This window comes from Chlorocebus sabaeus, chromosome 4, assembly GCF_047675955.1.
Source record: "Chlorocebus sabaeus isolate Y175 chromosome 4, mChlSab1.0.hap1, whole genome shotgun sequence".
Lineage (NCBI taxonomy): Eukaryota > Metazoa > Chordata > Mammalia > Primates > Cercopithecidae > Chlorocebus > Chlorocebus sabaeus.
The window spans coordinates 39,445,990-39,466,991 of NC_132907.1; the positions used below are offsets into that span (position 1 = coordinate 39,445,990).

The 21,002-nt window shown below is 42.5% G+C and overlaps 1 protein-coding gene across 1 annotated transcript in view; it reads right to left on the bottom strand.

Annotated features, from left to right (window-relative positions):
- The window catches only part of IL31RA (interleukin 31 receptor A), a 60,561-nt gene that overhangs the window by 19,167 nt on the left and 20,392 nt on the right, over positions 1-21,002 (bottom strand). The window contains exons 4-7 of the mRNA XM_007972784.3: positions 17,117-17,268; positions 9,788-9,953; positions 3,794-3,873; positions 423-639 (exon numbers count right to left, since the gene is read on the bottom strand). Of these exons, the coding sequence (XP_007970975.2) occupies positions 423-639; positions 3,794-3,873; positions 9,788-9,953; positions 17,117-17,268 (615 nt within the window). The remainder of the gene's footprint in view (positions 1-422; positions 640-3,793; positions 3,874-9,787; positions 9,954-17,116; positions 17,269-21,002) is intronic.

A 21,002-nucleotide genomic window follows, 5' to 3' on the forward strand; every position in this document is an offset into this window, starting at 1 on the left:
CAAGCATTAAACCAAGGATGGGGATGTGGTGAGTCCCCATCTGTGAGGAGAAGAGTTCAAGAGCAGCTTCGGTCACGGAGGACAGATGTGACAAAGAGGACAGTTTCACAGGACTCGACCCAGCTTACATTCACCCAGACCAGAACAAATCAAAGCTGCACACAGAACTTCTAGGCATATGGCTTTCTATTCTGTAATTTATAAGGTTTCTGATTTTTAACACAGGCTTTGTTCCAAAGGAACATGACTTCAAGTGGTTCATTAATTACCAGCAAATTCTCATTGCTTCACCACCACATAAAAGGCCCCACTCCATTTTCGTTTTGACTCAAGAGAAACAGCCACCCTTGAGAGCCCAGGGACTGCTCCTTGGCCAGTCGATGGGACCAGGCACCTAAGGAAGAAGCTGATGCTCTACTTACACTTTTCCTGAATGGCTGGAATCCTTAGGGTGGTCACTGGAGACTTCCCAAGAGAATTATAAGAAACCATAGACACCCAATAGCTCTCGCCTCCCAGATGCAGTTCAAGCTGCTGGTTAGTGGTGTTCACTGTCTCTGTGAGGTTAGTGTTGTTTTCTGGAAAGTACCATATGTTGTAGCCAAGTGTTTTCTCTAGGACTGGGGCTCCTCTTGCCTTCTGAACCCAAAAACAAAATTTATTGCCAATAACAGAGAAAAAGAAAGGCATTGAGACAGTGAGAAGCAGTGGGGGTGAGGGTGGGGAGTAAGGCTAACTATTAGATACTAAACTACAATGAGGTAATTACCCTCCAGGGATGAATATCACATCCTTGGCTGTGATATTAACCCTTCAAGTGCCAGAAGAGGGGATTTACTAAATTTCGACTAATTCCATGAGGCTAAACTAGAAGAATGCCCAAGACAATGTAAACAAGCCACCCTTATTTCCTTCTGCCTGTTTCTTTCCCTCCATCCTATTCATGTAGAGGAGTAAGGGCTAAAAAGCTGACACATTCCCTCTGAGCCCATCCCAAGTCTGGTCTGGCCCTGAGTCATCTCTTGCCTGGAGTATCCAAGGGTTGGAGAGCACCCTATGCCCTAGTCTTTTATTTCCATGCCTCTCCCTCTGAGAAGGGAGCCAGCTTCCCTGGACCAGGCACCCCAGCCAGGCGTCCTAGCTAAGAGGGCTGCCCTACCAGTCCCAAACGCTTGGCGAGAAGTTTAAGGTAGAATCCTGAGGACTTTAAGCTAAACTTTTATTTTCTGCCTTGAACTTGGGCCCACTCACCAGTATTTGCCTAGAAGACAGCATGGTGAGTATTTCCCAGAATTTATAGGGCTTCCCTTTCTGTTACTGATTACACACATAGATGGAGCGGAACGCCTGAATGTAAGTCCAGGACTTACAAGTGGGACTTTAGCAGGCACTTTGTCCCAGTGCCTTCCTAGTTCAGGAATTTCCTTCACACTTGCCTTGGCATAAAAGGTCAGCTAGAATCTTCCTAATGACCAGGAGCCTTTTATTTCTAAAGACGACCTATTTTCTTTTTTATTTTATTATATTTATTTATTTATTTATTTTGAGACAGGGTCTTGCTCTGTCACCCAGGCTGGAATGCAGTGGCCTGATCTTGGCTCACTGCAACCTCCGCCTCTTGGATTCCAGCGATCCTCCTGCCTCAGCCTCCCAAGTAGCTGGGATTACAGGCGTGCACCACCATGCCCGACTAATTTTTGTACTTTTAGTAGAGACAGGGTTTTGCCATGTTGTCCAAGCTGGTCTTGAACTCCTGACCTCAAGTGATCCCCTCACCATGGCCTCTCAAAGTGCTAGGATTACAGGTGTGACATTACAGCCCCAATTCTTTTTTAAATAACATATTCTTTTTTAAATAATAATAAAAATTGAGATACAATTCACATTGCATAAAATTCACTGTTTCAGTGTGAGTTCAATGGCTTTTATTAATAGTATGTTCAGTCATGCAACTATCACTATTATTTAATTTTAGAGCATTTTAGTACATTCTTTTTTAACCAACTCAAATTCTTAGCGAGCTCTTTCCTCTTGAAGGTGGGAGGGGGAAAAAAAAGACCAGACCCACCAAGTGGTGGGGAGGAGGTGGGCACTGAAACCCATCTTCTCTACTTCACAAGCTGCCCTACTTGGCCCTTCGCCACTGCTATGTAGCTAAGACCACATGTGGGCGTGTGCGGTTGTTGGCTTTCCTCCCCTAAAAATGTGTTGCCAAAATCACTTGTTTTCATTCTTGATGGCTGAGAAAGACAGTACAGCATCTGGGATTGATTCTCAAGGATTCCCCAGCATCTCTGGCTGTTGTCCCATGTGGCGGTGGAGGCTTGGCAACCCAGGGAGTCCCATAGCCTGCAGGTGTGGAGGGAGTGGGCGATGGTGTGGGAGCCTCCAACCCTGAGGTAATTGGAATGTCATCTGGCAAAGCAGGACACTTGCTCCATTTTCAACAGGATTTTGAACTTGCCTGGACTTCAGCAAGTGTGAGCTAACATCGTGAGCATTTCCTGGGAATTCTGGCATCTCCCTCCTCTCCTCCTTCTTCTTCCCCACCTTTTCACTCTTTTTTTCTCCATCTGCCCTTTTCCTTTCCTGTTTATTGCCTTGTCCCCCCATTTTCTACTCCTTCTCTCACTTTCTTCTCTCAGGTCCTCTCTCCTCCTCTTCTTCTCTGCATTCCCCACCTGACTTCTGTTCCTCACTCCCAGGCCTCCATCCTAGAAAGGACCATGTGGTCCCTCTTCGGTTTTTGTGCCCCACTGTTTCAATACACATGTGCCATATATGTTGCCAATGACTCGAGGACACACCAGCAAGCTGACCCTGATCAGAGCTCTTCTTAGACGGTTGGGTTGGGAGGAGGGTTCCAGAGACTAGTCAGCAGAGGCTTGTCAGTGACAGTGTCCTCCAGAAGGCCATGGTGCCTCCTGCACTTTCACTTTCTACCTTCCCCAAATGTTAATGTTTCAGACCAAAGAGGACGGGGGCCAGGGTCTGTCATGTTTGGGCCATCTGCAAGATGACCTATAGGGCTTTTTTGAGCTGGCCAACCAATGTGAGATTTGGGGCATCATAAAGCCCTCTAGGGAAGGAAATTCTGGAGGTAAAATTTCAAGAATCACAGTTTTTGGAAGGGTAAGAGACCAAAGGCTTTTAAATAGGATAAAGAAACAGGCTGGGCATGGTGGCTCATGCTTATAATCCCAATGCTTTGGGAGGCTAAGGTAAGAGGATCTTTCGAGCCCAGGAGTTTGAGACCAGCCTGGGCAACATAGCAAGACCCAGCCTCTACTATATATATACACACATACATATGTATGTGTGTGTGTATATATGTATATATATATATATATATTTAAATTAGCTGGGTGTACTAGCACACCTACCCAGCTACTTGAGTAGGTGAAGTGGGAGGATAACTTGAGCCCAGGAGTTAAAGGCTACAGTGAGTTATGATTTCACTACTGCACTCCAGCCTGGGTGATTGAGCAAGACTCTCAAAAAGAAAGAAAGAAAGGCAGGGGGTTGGGGGGAGGGAGGGAAAGAGAGAGAGAGAGAGAGAGAAAGGAAGGGAAGGGAAGAAAAGGGAAAGAAGGGGAGGGGAGGGGAGGGGGAAGGGAGGGGAGGGGAGAAGAGGGAAGGGAAGGGGGAAGGAAGGGAAGGAAGGGAAGGAAGGGAGGGAAGGGAGGGAAGGGAGGGAAGAGAGGGAAGGGAGAGAAGGGAGGGAAGGGAGAGAAGGGAGGGAAGGGAGGGAAGGAGAAGAAAGAGAGAGAAAAATAACCCAGAGGGAGGTCACCTTCCATAACAACCGCACTGGCCTTCTTCCATCCACCTCAGTTGGTTTCAGGACTCTCCACAGTTCCAGGCCACATGGAGCTGTAAGGAACAAGAATGAGGTACTCAACCCAGAGAGAAGGGAGTTGCAAAGGAGACAGGGAAGGTCAGCTGGGCAGTTGGGAAGGATTTGCTCGAGGGAGCCAGTAGGAATAAGGTGAGGAGCGGAGGGATGGCAGCCTTGCAATGACCAAAGATGTCTTCATTTTGTGGCCAAGGAACTGGAATCTACCAAAGATAAAAAATAAAACTGCTCTTGAGTCTGATGATTTAACGTAAGCTAAAGGAAAAGCATAATAGGCCCCATTGTAATATAATTTGTCACCCAAATCTAGATCAAAATGTGACTATCTCATGTCCTCTAGACATAACATATATATTAAAGCTGGGAATGACACAGATAACTCACAAGGAGATATATGTATATACAATTTATACCAAGTCTGCTTCCAAAAAAATAAAACTACATACTTAAGATGTTATAAAATATAATAAAAAATTAAATGACAAAGGAATAAGAAAATAAGCTTCACTAGGTCCCTCCTTGAGCTCTAAATTTAATGCTGGTTTTTCCAAAATAAAAAAGAATCACATTGAGGTGCCTATTTCTCGTGGCCCAATAAAAAGGAAACCTAGAAATTTGTATGAAGGAAAACTATTTTCTGGCTACGAACACTGAAATCATAAATGGAATTTATCACGTGGATCTTTTCAAAAACGACACAGAGTAACGTAAAAGCCAATATCCGCAATCCCAATAGAGCAAAAGCACAGAAATATCATATATGCGCATTTTTCATAGTTGTTTTCCATAATAGCTAGGGCGTAAATCCTGGCACATACCTTTTTCCAGTAAACAACACAGTCTGAGACAACAGTCCGAGTGTACAGGCTTCTGATGATCTAATCATACAGGGATGAAACTTACAAAAAACAAGGAATTTATAGTTCACTTGATTTCTGGACTGCATCTCTCAAATATCCTGTCTCAAGCAAGTTTTGTCAAGAGATGGCTCACTGGCAATTTATAGTTGAACGCCCTGACATGCACCTGAGATATCAAAATACTGAGCTACTGATTAAAGAATGACCCACCCACTTTAGCCATGAGAGGAAAGCAGAGAGTTCTAAACAAATGTCAAGAAGGCTAGTGGCCCATGATTTGGAGAAGAGAGTAAATGTCCCTAGTCAAAGCTGCAGTAGTTGCACTCTGAATTTTTTCTTGAGGAAGTCACATGGCTGCAGATAATGTAATTAGGTCCACAAAGAATGAGTCTACCACTCAGACCAAGATCTAAACTATTTTTTAGAAGTAAGAGATTGTCTTCAGGGATCTTTTAAATTGTAGGTGATTGGATATCTTAAAGTAAAATTACTGGCTGGGTGCGGTGGCTCATGCCTGTAATCCCACCACTTTGGGAGGCCGAGGCAGGTGGATCACTTGAAGTCAGGAGTTCGAGACCAGCCTGGCCAATGGTGAAACCCTGTCTCTACCAAAAAATATAAAAAATTAGCCGGGTGTAGTGGTGCGTGCCTGTAATCCCAGCTACTCAGGAGGCTGAGGCAGGAGAATCACTTGAACCCAGGAAGCGGAGATTGCAGTGAGCCGAGATCGTACCATTGTACTCCGGCCTGGGCAACAGAGGGAGCCATGTCTCAAAATATTAAAAAAAAAAAAAAAGCAAAATTACTGAACTCCAACTAAAGACAATCTTATAATGAGGAAAATGTACCAAGTACAATTGAGTTAATGACTTGTTTTGCCTTCAATGGAGAGACACATTTCTACAAATACTCTTGCAGAAGCTAAAGTCTAGTTAACACAGTCTAGCTGTTAGGCCCAGGATCTCCCAATGAGATATATTAAATGCAATTCTATTAGAATTGTTTATAAGGAGATTGAAATGTGTTGACTTTACATATTACTTCATCTAAATCCCGCTGACGTGTTGTCTCAAAAGCTCTGCCAGGAGTTTTCTGATTTCTCAAAAGCTTTTATTGAATCAGAAGACAGAACAGCCAGTACTCAAGTTACTCAGACAGGAAGCAACAGACTGGTTTCAGTGAGATGTAAGCAGTGGCCAAGTTCCTCCCAGAAGACAGCCTTTGTACAGGGCTACAAAGTCATTAGACCTTCCAAGGAAACGCACAAGATTAGAGGGACATTCACTCCATCTCTCACATGCAGAATCTCTCTGTTCCAATCATGTGGAGAGTCAAACTCAGGGCTAGTAATATTGAGAGTAAGAAAAAAAAAAAAACTAAAGACAAGGTGTTCATTATTACCGAGTCCTAAATATTCATCTCAAGGACAGATACAGGCAAAACTAAACTGATTATTAAATAATCATTCCAGGCACTTGACTAGAAATATGAGTGAAATTCTTCTTGGATTTAGCCCATAGGCTAGCCGGGCATGGTGGCACACGCCTGCAGTCCCAGCTACTCGGGAAGTTGAGGTGGGAGGATCACTTGAGCCTGGGAGGTGGAGGCTGCAGTGAGCTGAGATCTCACCACTACATTTCAGACTGGGTGACACAGTGAGACCCTGTCTCAAAAAAAAAAAAAAAAAAAAAAAAAAAAAAAAAAAATTTCCCATAGGCAGTCATTTGTTTTCATAGATGGTAATGATAAATGAGTTTAAATGGATATTTTCTTTTTTCATCGATGTCACTATTTCCTGCAAATATGGTCCAAAGAGAAACAGTCTTCTCAGTATACACTTCCCACAGATGCAACTGTTAGTGAAACCACTGCCTCACTAGCATGTAAGTCTTCTATGGTTATTATAGCCAGCTTTCCATTAACCATAAATTGATAATGGATTTTCAGTTTAATCAGAGGGGGAAAAGTAAGGACTCTGAAAAAAGATAACAAAATTAAAATTTTCCAAATCAACCAAAATATCTATGTATTCGAAGGCATCAATTCTCTGGATTGATACAGCAACAACTGATGCTATACTATTTCTATTACAATATGGGTATCCCCACAGCGACCACCCGTTAGACATATACAGGTACCCCTGCTGAAGAACAACAATAAGAAAAGCTAACTCTTAGCAAGTGTCAGTTTCTGTGAATTTTCTCATTTAATGCCCACAGTCCTGTCATTTCTGAAGCATAGAGAAATTAAGCAGGTATTCAATATCACAAGTTTTTAAGAAATAAAGCCAGGATTTGAATCAAATTATATCTGTATCATGTAGTGAGTAGATTGTCTAAATATAGGTAAATAACTTTAATAATCAATATATTGAAATCCAAAAGAAAATAGTCAGTGCTTCATATTCAACTTAGAATACATGTTTTCAAACAATTAGAAAGGTTTGAAGTGGTATGCATTAAACAAGTGGCATTTCATTGAAATAGGAAAACACGTGGTTTATAAATTTGAAAACAATAAATGAGGATTTGCTGGGGGCTGGGGGGTGCATTTTAATCAGTTTCTTCTGGGATCCTGAAAAAAGGAAGAAGGACAAAAGCAAAAGTTCTCTAGTGGTGACTTGGATAAATAAGTGTTGATTTGGTTTAATTAGCAAAAGGCATAGGTAACACCAGCATCTGGTGTTTGCTAATTAAATCAAGTTAGCTGAACTAATAAATCAGATGAAATAGTAAATCTTGTTTTTGGCAGCAAAACAAGCTGAGAAAACTGACACAAGGGACTGGCTGGTCTGTGAGGAGCTCGAGACTCTGAGCCACGATGGCACCAGGAGGTCACTAGAAAGAAGAGTGACAGCCATGGCAGGGGAAGAGCTAGGTAAAACACAACGGCACCCAAGGGAACACTTCATCATCAGCTTGCCTGCTGAAGAGTGAGGCAAAGGAAGAGAACTATTTGCTGAATGATACTGCATGAACATCTCTGGTGGGGAACACAACATTCAAAAGGCATCAAATTGGTTCCAGACATCTGACCATAGGGGTGAATGCACCAAACATCTGTTAATACTAGTGTTAATACTGGAAACTCAACCAGGATCCAAAGGAACAAATCATTATTGTGTGGATGAGGTAGCACAGAAGTTGACCCCAGATGTTATCTGAGACTAGTCTGCAACTTGGGTATGAGACTGAAATCTCATTTTCTATTACAATATGGGTATCCCTAAACTACCTGAAATCATGAGGCCTGAAATCATGGCAATGGGGGAATTCATATTCTAAAACTCACATCCCTTATAAATAAATAAGGTTAAAGCCTCAGAGGAAGGTTAGAAGGGTGGGCATTTTAAAATTTCTTGTCTATAATTCAGAAGAAGAAGTGTGGCCATCACTGGGTATGTATCCAATTAATCATTCATTTACTGTGTTAGGCTGAAAAATGGCCCCAAAATATCTCGTCCAAATCCCTGGAACGTGTAAATGTTTCCTTATATGGTAAAAGGCACTTTGCAGATGTGATTAAGTTAAGGATCTTGAGATGGGGACTTGGATTAGCCAGGTGGGTCCTAACTGTGATCACAAAAGTCCTTATAAGAGAGAGGCAGAGAGGTCTGACACACAAGAGCGGGGAAAGGTGATGTGATGATGGGGGGATAAGTTTTATAGATGGAGGATGGACCACAAGCCAAAGAATACAGGCAGCCACTAGAAGCTGGAAAAGGCAAGGAAACAGATTCTCCACTCAGAGTCTCAGAAGGAAACAACCCTGCTGACATCTTTTGTTTAGCCCAGTGAAACTGATTTTGGACATCTGACTTTCAGAGCTATGAAAGAATACATTTGTGTTGCATTAAGCCACTAAATTTATGTTGTTCCAGCAGCAATAGAAAACTGATACATTCATCACACATTTATTGATCACCTACTGAGGGTCAGACTCTGAGCAAGACTCTTGAGAAAAGTAACACATGCTGAGTGACCCTGAGCCATTTATTAGCGTCTCTGAAACTCAGTTTCCTCATTTCCAAAATGGGAATGACTCTACATATTTTATTGTGCTTTTAGGAGAGTTAAAAATAATAATAGTAGGATAAATAATAAGAATAGGAAATCTAGCAGTTAGTGAATATCTACTATGGGCTAAACACATTATTTCATTTAATCTTTAAAATAATGCTAAAAAAATAGGTACTACTATAAACTTAACTTACATATTATATTTCAATATAGAAAAGGGGAACAAACGTGAGGAAACTTCTGAGAATGGACTGAGAGATTAGGTATCTTGCCCAAAGATACCTGGCTTGGGATTTAAGCCAAGCCCACTGACAGGAAGCGTTGCTCTTAATGACCATACTGACACTTAGTAAGCGCTTGATCAACCAGCAATCCACGCCTCTTTCCTTTCCTCACTGTCATTAAAGATGTGATTTTTTTTTTTTTTTTTTTTGTATTAGTTACACCTTTATTTTGAGTAGTAGCTCCAGGGTTCACAATATATATCTTTAATTTATCACAAGATACCTTCAAATGATATGATACTGGCGGGGCGCAGTGGCTCACGCCTGTAATCCCAGCACTTTGGGAGGCCAAGCTGGGCGGATCACCTGAGGTCAGGAGTTCAAGACTAGCCTGGCCAACATGGTGATAGCCCGTCTCTACAAAAAATACAAAAATTAGCCGGGTGTGGTCGTGGGCCCCTGTAATCTCAGCTACTTGGGAGTCTGAGGCACAAAAATTTCTTGAACCCGGGAGGTGGTGGTGGCAGTGAGCCAAGATCACACCACTGCACTCCATCCTGGGTGACAGAGCGAGAGTCCATCTCAAAAACAAAACAAAACAAACATACCCTTTCATGTATAGTACAAGAATCTCATGAGTATTAAAATGTGACCCTTTGCCTCTGAGGCACAAAGTTGTGCAGGCTCACTCTTGGAGGGTACAGGGGGCCCCTGGGGTCATGAGATTCCATGATTCCCAACCAGGACACTTGACAAACCCCACCAAGTCTAGCCCAAAGCAGCCTTACGCCAGAGCAGACAGGAAGGGAATCGCAGGGAGTAGCTTGCCTTCTTCCTCAGTCATTCCCATTTTTTCTTGGCTCCAGTCACTCCAGAACTTTGACTCCTTGACCGCACATCGCAGAGCTACGACATACTCTGTAAAAGCCTGCAGCCCCATAAGGTTGTAGGTTTGGTTTGTATCTTTACGGTTCTTAGCGAAGTTGACTTCCATCTACAAGACAGAGACAGTTCTAAACTGAAATGGAGACCACACATGTTATCCTCCCATTTTCCTCTTCACTACCCAACTTTTACATTTTTAGAACTACTACTCTTTACTCTTACATTTTTAGAACTAGTAACGCTCTAAATCAAATTTTAAAATACATCATTTTCATTAACAGACTTTCATATATGCCTGGGAACAATTGGTACCTACATAGATATGAACATCTCCGTGAACCACCACCTCCCTCCCCATTTCCTGTATCTAAGCTTATGGGGCAGAGATTCCTGCCTCTGGCCTGTCTGAATGAGCAGAGCTCTGCTGCTTGCTGTTCTAGAAGATGTAAGCCTCAAGAACCAGGGCAACCTGAGCCTGGGAGGTGACTCCAACACCTAGAGATACTGCCTCATGGAACTGCAGGAACAGAGACCTTAGCTGCATCAAATGCAATCCTCACGTCATGCACGAGACCCAGGAAAGTTAAATAACCATTTAAATGAAAGTTAGGAGATCTGCAGAATAGGACCAGAACATAGATTTCTTCACTCCTAGGCTTTTTCATTTTACCCAAATCTTTCACTTCAAAGCATTGGTCTTTGGGTGACCAGTCAAGCTGCTGAAAGTCTCAACAGCCTGAATGTATAAATTAATTTTGATACTCTCTTGGGGAGGGAAGAGGTAAATAAATCAGTTCTTTTCTCTAGATGTCAGCTTCTCATTGGTAAAGTGAAGGTGTTGCTTTATACAATTTCTGGGACTCAGCTCTCCAAGAGAAACCAAACATTTAGCTATTCCTTTTCTGAACACAGTCATTGTTGCTGCAATATAAACCTTTAGTTCAGTATAAACATTTAGCTCAATATAAGCTTTATAAACCTAAAGTTATAAAACCCAAAACCTAAAGGTTTATACAGCTTATTTTGAGCTGATTAATAAAAAATAAACTTCACTGGCCGGGCGCAATGGCTCACACCTGTAATCCCAGCACTTTGGGAGGCTGAGGTGGATGGATCACGAGGTCAGGAGATCGAGACCATCCTGGCTAACATGCTGAAACTCCGTCTCTACTAAAAATACCAAAAAAAAAAAAAAAAAAAAATTAGCCAGGCGTGGTGGTGGGCACTTGTAATCCCAGCTACTCGGGAGGCTGAGGCAGGAGAATGGTATGAACCTGGGAGGTGGAGCTTGCAGTGAGCCGAGATCGCGCCATTGCACCCCAGCCTGGGCTACAGAGAGAGACTCCGTCTCAAAATAAATAAATAAATAAATAAATAAATAAATAAATAAATAAATCAAACAAACTGCACTAATAGACATGTCTATTTAACTACTATGCACACAGCATAGTCCCATGGGATCCTGCAAGAGAAGGAAGTCCTGATACTACTTACATCTATGTCCCAGCTTTGAAAATGAGTACCTAATTGCAGCTCCTGTGCTTTAAGGAAATTGGGCAGAAGGAGGATATGTGTCTATGGCAGAAAGCTGACAACTGCAGACGGTCTTTGGAACTCCCAGTCTGGTGAGATGGGGGTGGAACAAGAAGAGGCAATGACACTTTGGGGGCTAAATCCCAGGTTCCCTGAGCATCCCCTTCAAACAGGCCCTGGAGATGCTGTGACGGCAGACTAGGGTTGTGGAGAGCATAACTTGGGACAACCTGTTGTTAGTCAGGGATCCAGTTAGAAAAGGATAAAGACTGCCAGGAAAGGCCCAACCACATGGTGCCCTCCATACATGATTTAAAATACAAATACTAATCCATACAGCAAGTGTAAGGAAGTCTAATAAAGCTCTATTTTACTTTTCACACTTTAAAAAATACATAATATTCTTTCTAATCTTTCAATTTTTCCTCCTGCTTTTTGGTACCCTTAGCACATGCTCAGCCTGTGTCGTGGTTCTCATCACGTTCATGCTCAGAAAGTTCTGCCTAATGTAGCCATGGAAGCCTCTTCCTCCCAGCCTGAGGCTCAGAGGAGATGAAACCACTGCTCAGTCTTTTAAACAAGGGGCCTGTAAGGCTCCTTTACTTTGTTATTTTGTCCAGCCAAGATCCTCTGGCCCTGACAGGGTCCAGGATCAACTGATCCTTTATATACAGGCTTAGATCTAAAACTTCCCCAACTCTGCACAGGCAATGGAACCCTACCAAAACACTAATTAGCTTCATCAGGTTCACTGTTAACAATCTATGCTTTGTGCCAAATCCTAACTCACCCAAAGTGTTTGTCTTAATAGATGAGTCAGAAGTTCTGATACAAAACCTAAATCAAATTCTGTGTGTGTGTGTGTGTGTGTGCGTGTTTCTCACTCTGTTGCCCAGGCTGGAGTGCAGTGGCAAGATCTTGGCTAACTGCAACCTCTGCCTCCAGGGTTCAAGCAATTCTCCTGCCTCAGCCTCCCCAGTAACTGGGGCTACAGGTCTGCACAACCATGCCCAGCTAATTTTTCTTTTTTTTTTTCTTTTTTTGAGACAGGGTCTCGCTGTGTCACCCAGGCTGGCGTGCAGTGATCTCGGCTCACTGCAAGCTCCGCCTCCTGGGTTCTTGCCATTCTCCTGCCTCAGCCTTCCGAGTAGCTGGGCCTACAGGCACCTGCCACCATGCCTGGCTAATTTTTTGTATTTTTAGTAGAGACAGGGTTTCACTGTGTTGGCCAGGATAGTCTCGATCTCCTGACCTCGTGATCCGCCCGCCTTGGCCTCCCAAAGTGTTGGGATTACAGGCATGAGCCACCGCGCCCAGCCACATCTGGCTAATTTTTTTTGTATTTTTAGTACAGACAGGGTTTCATCATGTTGGCCAGGCTGGTCCCTAACTCCTGACCTCAATTTATCCACCCGCCTCGGCCTTCCAAAGTGCTGGGATTACAGGCGTGAGCCACTGCACCCAGTCCATACATCAAATTCTTAAAACAGTTTTGAGATCCCTTTCTAAGAGGCTCACATGGCTTTATTATATAAAGGTGCAAACCCTTTAAACTAGGGCCATAAAAGAATCTGGAGGCTGCTGAGATATGGTCACATGGAAGGCAAACCTGGGAGACAGAAAACCTGAGCTTAGGTTTGCAACTGACAAGCCCTGTGATCTTTGATAGATCATTTAAGTTTTCAACATCTTAATTTCCTAACCTGCAAAAATGGGGATAGCAAGGCCTCAATTACAGGATATTTGCAAGGATTCAATAATTTGGAGTATAAGGAAGCTCTTTGTTACTCACATATCACACAAATATGGGCCTTGTTATATGGACATGTTGGAATTTTAGCATTAGTTTTACATGGCTACACTTAAACAAATATTTATTGAGCACAGGCATGTACCAGGCAAAGGGAAAACAGATGAAAGCAAAGATTCCGGCATTTGAAGAACTTACAGTCTAACTGGAAGAGAAAGTTGAAATGCGTTGTTGTTAAGTGCAATGACAGAAGCATGCAGAGGAGGGACCAGGCCCAGGTCCTCAGAAGGAAATATGTCAGGCCTGAGTTCTGAAAGGTGAAGAAACTGGGGTAGGAGAAGAGATGCAAAAGCAGAGGGTGTTCTAGGAAGAGGCACAGAAAGAGTGAGAGAACATGATGCAAAGGAAACAAGCAATTCAGAATGACCAGAGAGGCAAGAGAGAGAGCGTGAAGGGGTCGGTAGAAGCCAGGTCTCACAGGGTTAACAATTTGGACCCTTTTCCATTAACAATGGAAATCTTTGGTTGGGAAGAGCTGAGTTGGGTTTAGCTGGGATTACAACTGAGGATAACTGCACGTATTTGAAAGCTAAGGAGAAGGCCAGGCATGGTGGCTCACACCCATAATCCCAACACTTTGGGAGGCTGAGGCAGGTGGATCACCTGAGGTCAGGAGTTTGAGACTAGCCTGACCAACATGGTGAAACCCCATCTCTACTCAAAATACAAAAAATTAACCAGGTGTGGTGGCACAAGCCTGTAATTCCAGCTACTTGGGAAGCTGAAGCAGGAGAATCACTTGAATCCCGGAGGTGGAAGTTGCAGTGAGCCAAGATTGTGCCATTCCGCCATTCACTCCAGCCTGGGCAACAAGAGTGAAACTCCATCTCAAAAAAAAAAAAAAAAAAAGAAAGAAAGAAAGAAAGAAATCCAAGGAGAGAGAAAGAGTAGTACAGACTTCCACCTTCCTCCCTGCATCCTCCAGGAAAACAGGAGGCAGGACATTTTACCTTGGGGACTGGAAGGAAGGAAGCAGATGTAGAAGAAGAGTACAGATGTAGGTGAGTTTGTCAAAGAGACAGGGTACAGGCTGCCAAGGGTTGGGTAGTTTATACTTGTTGCCCTCACTTAGTGTTGTACGTGGTATAGTAATTTTCCAGAGGGACTCTAGTCCTGGTTTATTTTTCTTGTTGAATCCTATCCCAGCAGCTGTAGTGACTCTGAGCTCGTCAAATAGAAGGAATTAAGGGTTTATAGCCAGTAGATTATCCCAGAAGTTTCTCAGGTTCACGGAGACCATGACATGTGGTATGAAGAGGAGCTTGTGCTGTACCAGGGACCGCCCCACTTAGGGGTTTCCCAAACTACGATTATTGAATCTAATGTTCCACATAGGCAGGTTCAAAGAGAATGGTTCCAGAGCTGGCTTAGAAAGGAAGCTGGGGGGAGAAGTGGCCACTATCACCTCTCTGAACATAGTGATAGAGGCAGAAGGCAGATAAGGGGGGTTCCCAGAGAATCTCCGACCCGCCCCACAAGTGTTTACATCAGATGCTTTTGTGCAGATGGGGAAACCTGCCCAGGGTCTTGTCCACGCATGCCCACAATGGACTGGGGATCCGTCTGTGCGCTGGGAGAATGGGGTGGAGCCACGGGAAGTTCACACCTTGTGCAGGGAGAAGGAGCCTGGACTCTTCAGCTCCTGTGTGGTGGCCTGGTATTCAATCTGTGAGATGGTAGCCTGTTAGTAGGAGCCCATCTCGCTTTGCTGAGAGTTTTTTTCTCTTGTTTCCTTTTCGCCCAATAAATTCCTCTCTCCTCACCCTTCAATGTGTCCGCGTGCCTAATTTTTCTTGGTGACACAAGAACCCGGATTTAGCTGATCTAAGGAGCAAAAATTCTGCATCAATAGGACAAATAATGCTTTACTGAAAGAGTTCCAGACAAGGAGATGACGCTGCAGTAAATAGGGTGTCTGTGGGTTTCCACAAGGGAAAGGGTCGCATGATAGCCTCCTGGACAAGATAAAAAAAAAGTAGCCTGAATGACGATAGTGGTAATTAGGTATATTCATAGAACCCTGAATAAATGACCATATCCAAAAGAACGGTTGATCCTCTGGATGGTTTCTACTGGTTTACCACAGGGCTCTGATGTAGTCACCATTTTTATTAATAATTAGATAAAGGTATAGAAGGAAGTGTTATCAAATCTGGAGATACTGAAAAGTTAAAAAGTAAAAAGTTAATCATAAGTTTTGGACCAAACAGGATTCTAAATAGGCTGGAATGATAGATAAGACCAACATGAAGAAATTCAATAAGAATAAATAAAACACCTGAACTTAGGTTAAAAATCGACAAACGATAAGATAGTAGAGGTATGTTTTACTAGCAAGTCTTCAGGAGGTAAAAAGTCTTAAAGGTTTAATTAGCCAATAGTTGATTAGAAGTCAATAATGTGGCTGCTCATGATGGCTCACACCTGTAATCTCAGTACTTTGGGAGGCTGAGGGAGGAGGATCACTTAAGACCAAGAGCTCGAGACCAACTTGGGCAACACTACAAAAACAAATTAAAAATCAGCCAGGCATGGTGGCACATGCCTGTAGTTTCAGCTACTCGAAAGGCTGAGGCAGGAGGATCATCTGAGTCCAAGAGTTCAAGGCTGCAATGAGCTGCGATCACACCACTGCACTCCAGCCTGGGTAACGGAGTGAGACCCTGTCTAAAATTTATAAAAAGGCAATAAATATGAGATGATTACAAAAAGGTGATACAATTTCAGGCTGCATTGATGGAAACTGCAGAATATTTTCTGAACTTTGAGGTAAGAAAACATTTCCTAAGACACAAAAGGCATAAGCATAAAGATAAAGACAGATAAAATTTAACCATATTAAAATTAAGTGACTGTTCCTCAAAAGTCACCACTAAGAGAGTGAAACGTCATGCCACATAGTGAAAGATGTGTGCCATACACGTAGCAAATAAAACTCATAAACAGAATATATAAGGAATGCCTACAAATCAGTTGAAAAATCAGGCAGACCAGCCAATAGAGAAAACATGCAAAAGGCTTAAATCAGCACTTCCAGAAGAAGGAATCCAAAGGGCCAATAAACATATGAAAAGGTGTGTAACTTCATTAAAAGTCAAGTAAATGCAAATTAAAGTCACCATTCCATCATGTTCAGACTACAGGATACTACACAGCAATGAAGATTTATAAACTACAGCATTATATAGCATGAATAAGTCTTAAAAGCACAATATTGAGAGATAGAAGCCAAACATTAGAAAATACAAAATGTATGGATTCCCTTTATATGCTCCTCTATTTCTACTGGGCGCTCCTTCAGGATGAAGGAGGAGGGCTCAAGGAAAGAGGGCATAGTCTTTTAAACTATGTTCTTCAGTGATGCAGGCTTAAATGGTAAAAAATGAAAGCAAAGAAGATTACCACAAAAATCAGGGCAATAGTTAGCTCTCACGGAGGTCATGAGCAAAGGGCAAGCAGAGGGCTCTGGCATCCTGGAGATGTTCTGTTCTTGACTGCAGTGGTTTCTACATGAGCACTGACTTAGTAATTTGTTAAATGCAATATTTATGTTTCGTTCACCTTTCCAAATGTACGTTATACCTCATGATTTTATAAAGGGTCAGAAAAATAAAAAATAAAATGGCCAAACCATAGACTCTCTGGTAGCCACACAGCTAGACGCAAACTTGGATATAATGCAGAAGTAAATTTCTCACTCTTTATTGTGTCCCTGCGCTCAGAAGGCAAAAATGCCTATTGTAGAACACTCTTCCAATCTAAAAGGTCCAGAAGGAAAAATGGAACACTAGGAAGAGAAGTACTTCCTAGTGTCTCTCTTCTATTTTCAATGTAAAAAGTGAAATAATGATTCCAGGTCAACAATAGTTGTCAATGATTCTTTTCCTCTGGGCCTCTAATAGGAACATTATTACAACGGCATAACTTACCCAGCTGGTACTATTGACTGTCCTGAATCGAAGTTCATATTTTAAATCAGATGAATCAGGCGCCAACTCAGGCTTTATCCATTCAATCTGAATCATTCGTTTGATGCCCAAAACTGGTTTCACACTGAAAATCTCAGGTGGTTCAGTTTTCGCTGAAAATAAAAATCATATAACTCTCATATTTGCAAAAAGATAAGAATTTGCTAACAGCATCCATCCAAAATTGAAAAAAGAAAAAACCTTAGAAAGGAAATGATAGTGCATTGTGGTCTGCTATATGAACGCAGATGGCATTTGCAAGGCAGTACAAAAGGAATGTCGCCCCTCACCAACCCCAACACCTCTGAAAAAGGAATACCCAGTGAAAAAAGGATGCATTCCTGTGATTTTTCAGCAAATCAGCCTCTTATTGATTGGGTCATCATATGCTATACCAAGCAGAAAGAAGGTAAAAAGAGACCACAGAACCAGAAAATAGGCTGTCTCTCTTATTTATTCTCACCTCCCCTAGGCCTCTCCTTCCTTGACCTCCAGGATGATGGAATACCCACTATAAACACTATCAAATAACTCTCATTTTCCTTCCACACTGCAAACATTCTAGCCCCAAATTTCTCTCTTTGAAAATATGCATTTTTCTAGTTATAAAAGTAGCATATGCTCATTATACAACATTTTTTAAGTGTAGAAAATACCAAGAAAAACTAAAAATCATCCATTACCCCATCAACCAGAGATAACCCTTATTACCATTTTGGTATATTTCCTTTCAGCTGTTTTCTGCATAATTATTTGCATTATCTTTTAAACAAAATTGATATGCTAAATAAAGCTTTTGTTTTTTTAAAATATGCAATCAGCATATATCACCTTCTATTAATAATTCTTCAAAACATGATTTTTAAGGTTCATAATATTCTACTGTATGGATTAACATAATTTTTTGACTTATGTTCTATTATTGCACATTCACAGTATTACAGTAGGTAGCTAATCAGGCATGAGCAGGACAGGAGAGGGCTCCCCCTACACACCACCAGGAAAGTCAGGTGACCATCAGGTGATCCTCAGACAGTTGTCACCCTGCCTTGCAAACCTAATAATTGGCTGCAGCCAGCAACAGGGAAAGGCAGTTTCCCAATAAATAAAAACATCTGTAACTAGTGATTGGCAGCTCCATAATAAGATCTCAAGAATTGGGCTGGACGCAGTGGCTCACAATCCCAGCACTGTGGGAGGCTGAGGCAGGCGGATCAAGAGGTCAGGAGTTCAAGATCAGTCTGGCTAACACAGTGAAACCCCATCTCTACTAAGAATACAAAAATTAGCCAGGCGTGGTGGCGGGTGCCTGTAATCCCAGCTACAGGAGGCTGAGGCAGGAAAATCACTTGAACCCAATAGGTGGAGGTTGCAGTGAGCTGAGATTGCACCACAGCACTCCAGCCTGGGCGACACAGCGAGACTCCGTTTCAAAAAAAAAAAAAAGAAACAGGCCGGGCGCGGTGGCTCAAGCCTGTAATCCCAGCACTTTGGGAGGCCGAGACGGGCGGATCGCGATCACGAGGTCAGGAGATCGAGACCATCCTGGCTAACAAGGTGAAACCCCGTCTCTACTAAAAAAATACAAAAAACTAGCCGGGCGAGGTGGCAGGCGCCTGTAGTCCCAGCTACTCGGGAGGCTGAGGCAGGAGAATGGCGTGAACCCGGGAGGCGGAGCTTGCAGTGAGCAGAGATCCGGCCACTGCACTCCAGCCTGGGCGACAGAGCGAGACTCCGTCTCAAAAAAAAAAAAAAAAAAAAAGAAACAAAAACTTAGGAATTGGACGAGTAGGCTCAAGCATGGGCATTAAGAGGCAAAATGGCAGAGTTTAACTGGTATATGAGCTTCTGGGGGCATTCTATTGGAAAAGGGAAGAACGCTTCAGGTGAGCATGCGTACGACTCCAGTAAACACACTGCGCATGCTCACTTCCTAAGTGCCAGCTGGCCAACGTGCAAGTGGGCAGATCACCTTAAGGGAAGAATCAAGGGAAATGGGACACAAGATGCCAGAAGCAGGCCAGCATGGAAAACCCTAAGTCCAAGGTCAAATGGGGCACCTGACTGCCAAGACGCCCACTTGGCCCTCTTCCAAGGGTTGTTTACCTTCTTTCCATTCCAGCTCTAAAACTTCTTTTCTTTTTTTCTTTTTTTTTTTTTTTTTGAGATGGAGTCTCGCTCTGTCACCCAGGCTGGAGTGCAGTGGCGCGATCTCGACTCCCTACAAGCTCCACTTCCCAGGTTCACACCATTATCCTCCCTCAGTCTCCCAAGTAGCTGGGACTACAGGCGCCCGCCACCATGTCTGGCTACTTTTTTGTATTTTCAATAGGGACAGGGTTTTACCGTGTCAGCCAGGACGGTCTCGATCTCCTGACCTCACGATCCGCCCGCCTTGGCCTCCCAAAGTGCTGGGATTACAGGTGTGAGCCACCACACCCAGCCTCTAAAGCTTTTTAATAAACTTCCACTCCTGCTGTAAAACATGTGTGGGTTTCTCCTTCTGTCCTATGCCCCTCAGTTGAATTCTTTCTTCTGAGGAGGCAAGAACTGAGGTTACTGCAGACCCATTTGGATTTGCTGCAGGTAACTCAGATAACTTCCACCACTAACAATAGTGTTTCTAATTTTTCATTTAAAACTTCTTAAGGACAAAGGCTGGACTTGATCACAGAGTCTAGAATTAACACCTGACATTTAGCAGGTATCAAATATTTGTTAAGTGAATGAGTAAATGGATGATAGTTGAATTTCCCTTTACATCTCTGATGGTTTCCTTAGACCCCTTAGCACTGGCTGACTGGGTAAAAGGGCATGACTGTTTTTAGGGCTGCTGTCACACAGTGCCATTTTGCTTACCAGAAAGGTTATACTAATTTCAGTTTCCATCAACATTGTATGAATACCCATTCACCACACTCTTGCTGGCTAGAATTGAATAGTATTATCTTTTCAGTCTTTGCAATACTGTTTTTTTAATTTTTAAAATTTTTAATTTTTGTGAGTACGTAATTGGTATATATATTTATGGAGCATATGAGCTGTTTTATGCAATGTAAAATAATCACATCATGGAGAATGGGGTCTTTGTAATTCTTGAAGAGTTTTGGAAAGCAAAATCCCTACTTAGAGACATGGACTTTAAAACATTAACTGGGTAAAAATATTCAGAAAGCTCTTGTTAGCTACTCAAAAAATAATTTGTACTGATACCTGGACTAAAGGGTGATCATCAATCCGTGTGGCCACTAGTAAGTAGAGCTGTATACAATAAACATATTAAATATTTCCATAAAATTATTGATATGTATTGAGCACTTGATAAGTATTTTTTTAGGTGAATCATTTTGTTGAATCCTTTCAACCACCTAACATTTATTATATCCATTCTACAGAAGATAAAACTGGTATTGGAAAAGGGAAAATAACTTTCTAATAAGAAGCCAATCTAAGGCTCATTTGTATCCACACCAAAGTTCCTGCCCTTACTCATTACACTAAACTACCTCCAGTCAGAATAAACACAAATACCTAGTGTAGTTCCACTTAACTCTAACACTCTGTCACCAAGAAGATAGAAAGTATTAGTTACTCCTCTGAATAAAAATGGCTCTCAGAATATCTCATTAAGAACTGATTTATATCAAGTGACATCAGCAAAATGGCAGACTAGGTAGCTCTACGTTCTTATTCTTCCATGAAAAGATTAAAAAAAAAAAAAAAAAAAAAAAGACAGGGCCGGGAGTGGTGGCTCATGCCTGTAATCCCAGCACTTTGGGAGGCCAAGGCGGGTGGATCACAATGTCAGGAGAAAAAGACCATCCTGGCCAACATGGTGAAACCCTGT